Source organism: Bactrocera latifrons, unplaced genomic scaffold, assembly GCF_001853355.1.
Source record: "Bactrocera latifrons isolate USDA-ARS-PBARC rearing strain unplaced genomic scaffold, ASM185335v1 scaffold_1, whole genome shotgun sequence".
Lineage (NCBI taxonomy): Eukaryota > Metazoa > Arthropoda > Insecta > Diptera > Tephritidae > Bactrocera > Bactrocera latifrons.
The window spans coordinates 3,600,504-3,609,609 of record NW_017534407.1 but is presented as its reverse complement, the minus strand read 5'-3'; the positions used below and the strand labels follow the sequence as shown (position 1 = coordinate 3,609,609).

The following is a 9,106-nucleotide window of genomic DNA, read 5'->3' as shown; positions in this document are numbered from 1 at the left end:
ATTAATAATAATAAACATATATGCATATAACATATCTATATAAGTATGTATGTATGTATTTAAGTAAATATATTATGTGACCTATGCGCACATAATAATGAATTTCTATGTGCCTAATATAGCCACCAAGTGCTGCCTCTTGCCTTCCATTCAAAGAACTGTGCAGAATCGCTGAACACTTTTCTTTTCGTTTTTAGATTACGTAAGGAAGAAATGTAATATATTTCATTTGCACATGCGCACACACACTCAAATGCTACACTTTCCAAAAGCGCCAAAAAGTCAGGAAAAAATAAAACAAGAAAATTTAAACGTGAAAAAAACTTTAAAATAGTGAAAGTTTAATTCCGCATTATTGCTACGGTCCAGTAAAATCCCATATATCAGTGGTGGTTGTTGCTGGCTGGTTGTTGTTGCAGCTAGTCGACAGACCGGCAGCATGAAATTTATCAAAAGTAAACTAATATGAAACATAAAGCATAATAATACAGTTACTAAATGCAAACTGGCTAGTATATTGTATAGATGTTTGCATTTATATGCACATATGCATGTATGTATACATATATAGTTATGGCCGTGACTGTATATATAATAACATATTAGTATACGTATGCCAATACGACCACAAAAGCTACAAGTGAGCAAGAAATATATACAAACACACATGTTTACATATATGTTTGTATGTAGTTTTTACACCAAAATATTTTTTATGTATGTATGTTTGTATGTTAATATAAAAAACATATGCCAACTTAAACTTGATTTAAATTGAAAAAAATTTTAGTTTAATTTCGGTATGATTGCTTTCTGACTTTTCTCCTCTTTCTTCCACAAATTTTCTTTTTGGGCATTTACTTAGCACACACACACATACCTACGCACGCAATATTGTATCATTAACGCCGGCTACTAACGCGCGCAACGCCAGCAGACAATGCGTTGTCGTAGTCCCAGCGGCATTGAGCGTTCGCCGCGCAGCACTCCCTTAGCGCTAACTTCTGCTCTTTCAAATATATAGCATATCGTTGTTGTTGTTGTTGTAGTTTGTTCACTTTCTGACCAATTGACCGCTCGCTTGACCGGTTGTGCCACTCGAGCGCTTCTAATGAAAGTGAAAATGCCAACGAAATTTCGGGGCAATCTTTCTTTTTCCGTTTTCACGCGGGCGTTGTTGCCAGTTACCACCAAATTTACGAAAATTATGCAAATTATTTTTAATTGCATGCAAAATTCGGTTAAAATTAACACTGCCGCGGTCTTTTTCCTGCATATTACACTCTTTTTCACTAACTACTCGCTGATGACGCCAGCAGATAAAGTGCTTTGTTGCTATTGTTGGCGTGTATAAGCCATAAATTTGGTTGTTCTTTTTGTTGTTTGGTCCAATCTTTTGTTGGCGCTTTAATGTACTGCTTCCTATTGAAGACAAGGGAAATGAGCAGATAATCATATTTGCATTAAATTTGCATCTTTTTGGTCAAATGCGCGAAAGTTTCTAAAAATTACAAAAAATATATACATAATACATATATATAAAAATGAAAAAGACATGTTATAATAATAAATTTTGCTTTCATGCAATCTCTTTATAAGGATTTATTTATTCGCCAACAAATGCCGCTTTTGGTGAGCGCACTAAAATAGTGTGAGGTTTCAGCTATAAATAAAGGTTGAATAACTACTTCGGAAATGAAAAGTGATGACAGAGATGAAAGTTGAACACAATTTCAAAGAAAGGAAAAAATGAATTTGTAGATATGTCTAAAGGCAATAGAAGAACACAATACTATACATACAGAAAGAAAAATTAGCATACTGCCTTATTGCCTAACAAAATCTTTCATATAGTCATTCATACATTATAACACTTACCTATAAATTTTATATAATATAAAATATAGTAATACTTGGTTATATAGAATCTTCAACCAATGCTTCGAGTTATAAACCCGTCAGTGTTTAGTTTGCCACGACACTCAGAAGGAAACATAGGCAAAAAGTGAAAAACACCTATGAGTACAAATAGTAAGACTTTATAATTTAAATTCCCTGCGAAAACCCATTCGTCGAAATATTTTTTTTTTTCTAGGTTGGTAGGACTGCCTGTGACATCTATGAAAGCATTATAGCAAAATAATCATTAGTGTTCATTATACGCTTGCCTCTCTGAAGTAAAGATATAAAGTATTTATTCCCATTACCAGGATGTCATGAAATACATTATTACTGTCGGTGAGTTTTAGATCTATGCTTACGACCTGTAAACAGACGATCAGTTGGTGGAATATCGTGGCAAAGGTGAGACGAACCCGGAAAATCCACATTGAAGCATATCAAAAATCAAAGTGTAGGGCACTTCGAATTTCTTCCGAACGGTCAACGGTCAACAAGGAATACTATTTTTGTTATGCTTTATTTACACGAACCAATTCGTTAAAAGAGACCGGAATTATGGGAATTGTAGGGTAATCTGGCCTGTTGTTTGACCTTTTTTTTCATAGAAATTTTTATTCTAGAACTTTTTTCGCATATCATGAGGTAATATCGTGGAGTGTATAATAATTTTTTCGGAATTTTTCGATGACATCTGTCGGAGAAATGGCTGGGCGAATGAGATGCGTTTTTTCACTAGCGGATACTGTTTTCTCATGTTTGGATCATCTGAAACACGAAAACCCAATGTATTCTTACAAAGTACGTGAATAGTTATCGTTCCTAATAGAATCATGAAAAAATGTAGATAAATAAAAAAGGAATTTACGCCTTTTTTTATTTTTCGCCTTTTTTTTACATAAATTTTGTCATAACATTGTCAATAAATTATAAAAAATTTAGGGAAGATAGCCAGACGTCTTGTGAACATAAAAAGAAATTAAGCAAATCGGTTGAGTAGTTAGACCGGAATCAAGTCCGCCAGTTTAAAAAAGTGTGTTTTGAGAAAAACGCGTTTAAAGTTTGAGTTTGTACTCCAAGCGCTCCGAACGTCGAGCGGTATTATTAGTTTTGGGCGCCTTTCGAAACCTTCCAATTTTAAAGTGGGCTTCTACATTAATTCTAAGGGTATAAGAGAGACAGAAAATACAAAAAAATATACATATAATATTATAATGATATTAATTTGAAAAAAAATAATTTATTAAAAAAATATATTTTTGAAAAAAAAAAAAAAAAACAGATTACCCTACTGACCCCTCATGCACATACTGCGTTAGTTCTTTATGAGTTTTTTGACAAGTTTTTAGCCAATATCGTGCCGCAATCACTATAATTAGCTCCGTGGGAGCTCTGGCTATTCAACAAACTTAAACGACTGCTTCGGTGCAACCGTTTTGAGAATTCCGAAACTTCCATCTCATGCGTCCCAAATACAAAATCGATCAGCAGCTGACCCACAAAGCCATATTTTTATTTACATACTAAAGTTACATATTTGGATTCCCCAAAAAGAAGCAATAAAAACTTTGGTTAATGTGATTCAAGTTTTGCCATCAGCACTTTAAGTGTGTCTCGATGTCTGATTTTCAACTGAACATGCTACATACAGCCTACATCTGTATACAGTTGAAGACTAAAGCATCAACGAAGACGTTTCTTTTAAGTTCACTTTCGCAACTGCCACTTCTGTCGAAAGATGCGAGACAGGCATTTCTGCACATGCGCAGCCATTTCTTTTTTCCGATCTGCGGTTAAATTGCTGTTGTTTTTGTAGTGTGTGCTAAAAATATGCACACCGAATTGGGTCCATAAATTACGCAAATTCAGTTCACCAGCATTTCTTATTCTTCGCTTCACTGGTTGTTGTTGCTATTTGCTGCATGCTGTGGCCCTTCCTCATTGTCTCAGTTCCCTTCGTTCAGCATCTTTGGCGCATTATTGGACACGTTTTTCTGATACTCACATGCTTAGGTGCGCAGTGAAAGTGAAAATAAAAGTAAAAGTTATCAGCACTCAAGTGTATGCACTTAAATAAACTTATCTTATATATACAGACATTAATATTCATAGTTAAGTTTTTTTTCGTGGCGCTTGTATTACCAAAATGGCGTGTTAAATTACTAAATGTAGTGGAGGTTCGACCAACCAGGAAAATAATGAAAAAATTTGCGCAGTCTCCGTGTCTCTTTGGTGCATATTTCTGCGCCGAAAAGTCAGTTATTTATAATTTTTTTTTTTTGAATTTTTGGTTTTGAGTTTTGACTCTTATAACTGTGTCGCCTCATTGTTGCCATTTAGTGTTTACTATTATCTCTTCTACTACTTCTTTATACACATTGTTTGGCGTGTAAATCTGTGCCCATTATTCTTTATTCATTGTTTTTGCTTTATACAAGAAACACACTCAAACATACGACAGACGAATGTATAGAAGATTGCGACAACTCTCATTTACCACCTTCACTTGAAGCTCATATTTGCATATTTGCCGATTTTCTTCTTCATCTCCTACTATTTTTGAATTTTTACTTATTTTTTCTTTTTTCATCAAAAATATTTTCCGTGTTTTTTTTTTTCTTGTTTTGTGAAATTTCTTTAATTTACGATGTTTTATTACTTCTTTGTTTTCAGGCAGGAAATCTCCATTTTTGGGTTTCATTTGCAAAACAAACGGTAATTTTTTTTGGCTTTTTGTTTGTTTGCATTGCGTTGTTGTTGTTATTTTAATTTTTCTGCAAACTGCTTTTGTCTTTGCTTTCATTGTGTTTGTGTTTGTCTTTGCTTATGCCTTTGTTGTTTCGCTATTATTGCTATTGTTTTTGCATTTCGTTTTTGTGTATTTAAATAGTGAGAAAGTTTAAAATAAATGCCTTAATTGCCTTGTTTGAAAGGTTTTGCGTTAGCATTAAGTGAAATATATAAATACAAAGCTGAGATATTTGCATATATTCCAACCAAAAAGCGTGTATGTCCAAATGTACAGTTTTTGAATATATTATTATTTATACAAGTTTGCTTGTTTTGCATATAAAATTTAAAAGCAATTTTTAGACAAAATTTATTTGGGTGTTGGCATGAAATTTCAGCGTTTTTATGCTAATCAAAGCTTAAAAAATTGTAAAATCGTTTTTGTCAAAGAATTTTTTTTATAAAAAGTATAATTTAATTACTAAATTTATAATTTTAACGGAAACCTCTTAAAAGTGTAATTTAATTACTAAATAAGCAGCTTTTCCGCACTGAACATTTAAAAAAAATGCAGCCGATAGCAAATTAAGCTTTTTTCACTTAAAAGCTTTCACTTTTGCGGAACTCGTAGTGTGAAAATGATAACTTCTTTTTTTTGTTTTGCAATTTCATTAGCAAATTTTAAACAAAATTGCATATTAATAAACTGAAAGAAAAACTTATTGAAATATAAAATGTGCTCCAAAGCAACTTATATATTTTTACTCGAAATAGAGCTTTCACTATTCATGAATTCAAAACTTGAAAAATAGCATATATTTAATAAAAAATTGCAGCTAGCCTGGTTCTGCAATTCGTAATACACAAAAAATCACTTTTTCTAAACATTCAATGCAGAGCATTCGAAAAGCAAGCCATATTCTGTATACTTCGGAGGAAGTTTTTTAAAACATTTTTAATTGGAGCTTTCTAATGCAACTCATGGGTATTTTGGATTTAAATAAAGCTTTCACCTTTTGTTAATTTAAACCCAATTTTCTGTATAAAATTTCCATAAACACGACGACTTAGTTTTAGCTTAAATTGATACTAATAGTTTTTTGCATTGTGCAAGGTATTTTCAAAAAAAAAAAACAAAAACATATTTTTTTATTCACAATTCAGTCGAATCAGTTTTAGAAATAAATTTTATTTTAAACAGATTTTCTATAGAATTAATATAAATGGTCTATACTTTTATTTTAAGATAGAAGGCTTTTATAAGTATTTCGGGGGTGTAGAAAACAAAACTAAATATTAATCATCGAAAATGACTTTATTGTATTTCAAAATATTCTTCATTAAGTTGCGCTCACTTTTGCATGCGCTTATGTAAATTCTCGATGCACTTTTGCAACTCTGAGAGAGGTTTCTACAAATCATGCGTTCTAAACGCACCAACCCCATCTTCACGTGTCGAAAAACGTTGACCTCTTACCTTATTTTCTTCGTACGGGAATAAAAATTAGGCAATCGATGCCAAGTCGGGACTATGGTGGATGACACATCAAATCGATATTTTCAGTGCTCAAAAATGCAGTTGATTCAGGCGATGTGTGAGAACTCGCATTGGCTAGGTGAAGAGTGTTCTGTCTTCGGTTGGTTTTCCCGATTTCTTGAAAGACAACAGGCAAAACGTAGTTGTTTACTACTCAGAACTCAATATTCTGCGCTTTTCCAGAGGTATGATTGCGTCATGTTCAGTTTTTTCCAAAAAACCTGGCATTAATTTGCTTGGAAGTTCTTCGTGAGAAAATTTTGTTTAATTTTGCTCATCTGGAAAAATACATGCCTTAGGAATCTTTTTTTGGCAAACCTTACATATAATATTACAATTACATTACATCGATTGTCTAATTTTTATTCCCGCACGAAGAAAATAAACTAAGTGGTCAACGTTTTTCGTGAAACGAAATCATCACGTGAAGATGGGGTTGGTGCGTTTAGAACGCATGATTTGTAGAAACCTTTGCTCAGAGTTGCAAAAGTGAACACAACTACTACAGAGTAAAATCGAGTCTTTTAGACATTTACTCACAAAAATTTTATGGAAATATGTAGCACTTAGATACCAATCTTCTCAAGTGAAGTAAACAATATTTACATACTTAAAAATATGTATGTATGTATTCCCACATGAAATATAGGAGAAGTCGACCAAACGTGCATGAATGCGAGTGCAAATTTCTAAGTTGCAAGTATTATTCAATTGCAATCGTAACACTTACCACAAATGACAAGCAAAGATTTCGCAACATTTGGTAATACACCGACAGACAGACGGACAGAAAGCAGAGATAGTAAGACGGTAACAATCGTAAGATAGTCAAAGCCAGTTTGCACAGCAACAACTACCAGTCGGTCAAATGAAAGTGAGAGTGAATAAGAAAGCGGAAATTTTTAGTTGGCGAAAGGGTGAATACGGAGTTGCAATTGAAGTTGAAACCAAAGCTGAAGCTGAAGTTAAAGCTGAAATAGCAGCAGCAGACAGAAGAGTTGAATAGGGAAGGAAAATTTAGAAAAAAATTAGTAGCTGAGAGCTACTGTAAAGGTGGGCTTAAAAAAGCGCCAAGAAATGAAGAAAAGATTATGAGGATGAAAATCACGAATAAACGTGTATAAAGTATGCAGCATAAGCGCCTGAAACAGTTAGCTCCACACACGAAGAGATACGCATCACAGTTAGTCCATACACAAACTCGTATTGATAAGCTTGCTGAGAGAAAAATGTAGACGAAGCAGAGAAAAAATGCTGAGCGCTAAAAATAAAATGCGAAGAAAGATTAGGGCAAGAAGGCCAAAAGAAAGGCAATGGAAAATATTTACACTCGAAAAGCGGTAAAAGCTTTCGCTGAGCTTTAGGTCAACAGAAATCGAAAGCTTTTACTCAACAGCAGAACAGCGTTGATATAAGAAACGTCTGTTTATTACTTCAGCAAACACTCAAGTAGCAAGACGAGCGAGTGTTGTAGGTCACGCATGCGCTCTAAATGAGCGTGCTTACAGGCTGCTTGGTATCTCAGAAATAGCGAGGCACGCAAAGTAAACAAAGCACACAGCTACTCACACACGCACCTTGGCAACGACAAAAACCAGGCGATGAAAAAATCAGAAAAAAATTTCACTTTCATTTTTCATTTGATTTAGTTGTTTTCTTTTGTTGTTGCCACTGTTGTTGCTGTAATTTTTCCAACAGTCCACTTGGCAACGTTTCGTCGTTTTTTCAACTGAAAGTCAGCCAAAGTCAGATTTTACAATGGCCTATTGTGCCGCATGGCCCCTCCTCCCCGCCCTTTGAGCCCCCTCACACACACACACACAGATACATATATAAAAGCGTGAACACATACAGACATGTATACATATTATTTCATATTTGCTCAATTTATCATTTTCGCTTGCATGCTTTCTGGTTTTCCTTGTTTTGGTCAATTGCTTTCTGCAAGCACACATGTGTGTATGTGTGTTTCATATGTATGTATGTATATATATGGCGTGTATGTGCAGTCATTTGGCTTTTATTACCAACCCACAGCGAGCCCACTCCGCGAACAAACGAAATTTATTTTCATTTTTTATTATTGCTTTTGCTTTTATTGTTGTTGTCGTACTTTACGATGTAACTTTTGAATACGGAAATGATTTTCTGCAGCGCGCTTTTGCCGCCTGACTTTTGGACTCACATGTGAAGTGTTGATTTGCAGCGTCGCTTGTACATGGCTGGGCGGGTGTGCGCCGCGCGCCTGCATTGTTATTGTTTGTATGGCTGCGCATGCGCGTTTGCACTGTTCGTGGCGCTGCTATCTCTTGACTGTTGTGTGTGAATTTTTATTTACTTTTTGTTGTTTGTTTCGGCATGTTTGCATTTGTTGCACATTTTTTCACATTTGTTGCCTTTCAAATGCATCGTTTGTATTTTGTTTTTACTCCTGCGTTTGCCTTATTTTGCTTAGTGCTACTTCGCATTTCAGTTAATGTCTTGATTTATGCATTAGCGCTAATTTTAAGTGGCTATTTGCCATCTTTTATTGAATTATTAACCTACTTCAATCAACGCTTTTGTATTGTATTTTTTTTTATCTAGCCGCTAAGCAATCATGATGGGTATTTGAAGTGCCATTTCAGTCAGTTTGTATATAGAAATATAGATCCGCATTTAAAAATTCGAAAAGATTAAGCAATAAAAAAAAAAATAAGAAATAAAATTTGTACCAAGATAATATAATAAAAAAAGTTTTGAAAATATTTTTCAAAAATTCGAAAAAAAATTTCATCTAATTCAAAATTAAAAGAGAAAGCATATTGAATTTGGAAATCTTTCGTTAAAAAATATTGCAAATATTGTAGTTAATATCGAAGAATTTTTAAACAAAGTGTTGGAAATTTTTTCAAATAATTAAAATTTTTTTAAATTAAATAATATAACACAGCCCACCAT

General features: G+C 33.7%; 1 protein-coding gene across 6 annotated transcripts in view; it reads left to right on the top strand.

Moving 5' to 3' along the window:
• Window positions 1–9,106, top strand: part of LOC108978809 (putative uncharacterized protein DDB_G0286901) — a 37,078-nt gene that overhangs the window by 18,324 nt on the left and 9,648 nt on the right. For 4 of the 6 annotated variants that reach the window (XM_018949294.1, XM_018949278.1, XM_018949285.1 and 1 more), the window contains exon 2: window positions 4,573–4,614. The exons of the other annotated variants lie outside the window; for them this stretch is intronic. In XM_018949294.1, the coding sequence (XP_018804839.1) occupies window positions 4,573–4,614 (42 nt within the window). The remainder of the gene's footprint in view (window positions 1–4,572; window positions 4,615–9,106) is intronic. 6 annotated transcript variants of the gene reach the window in all.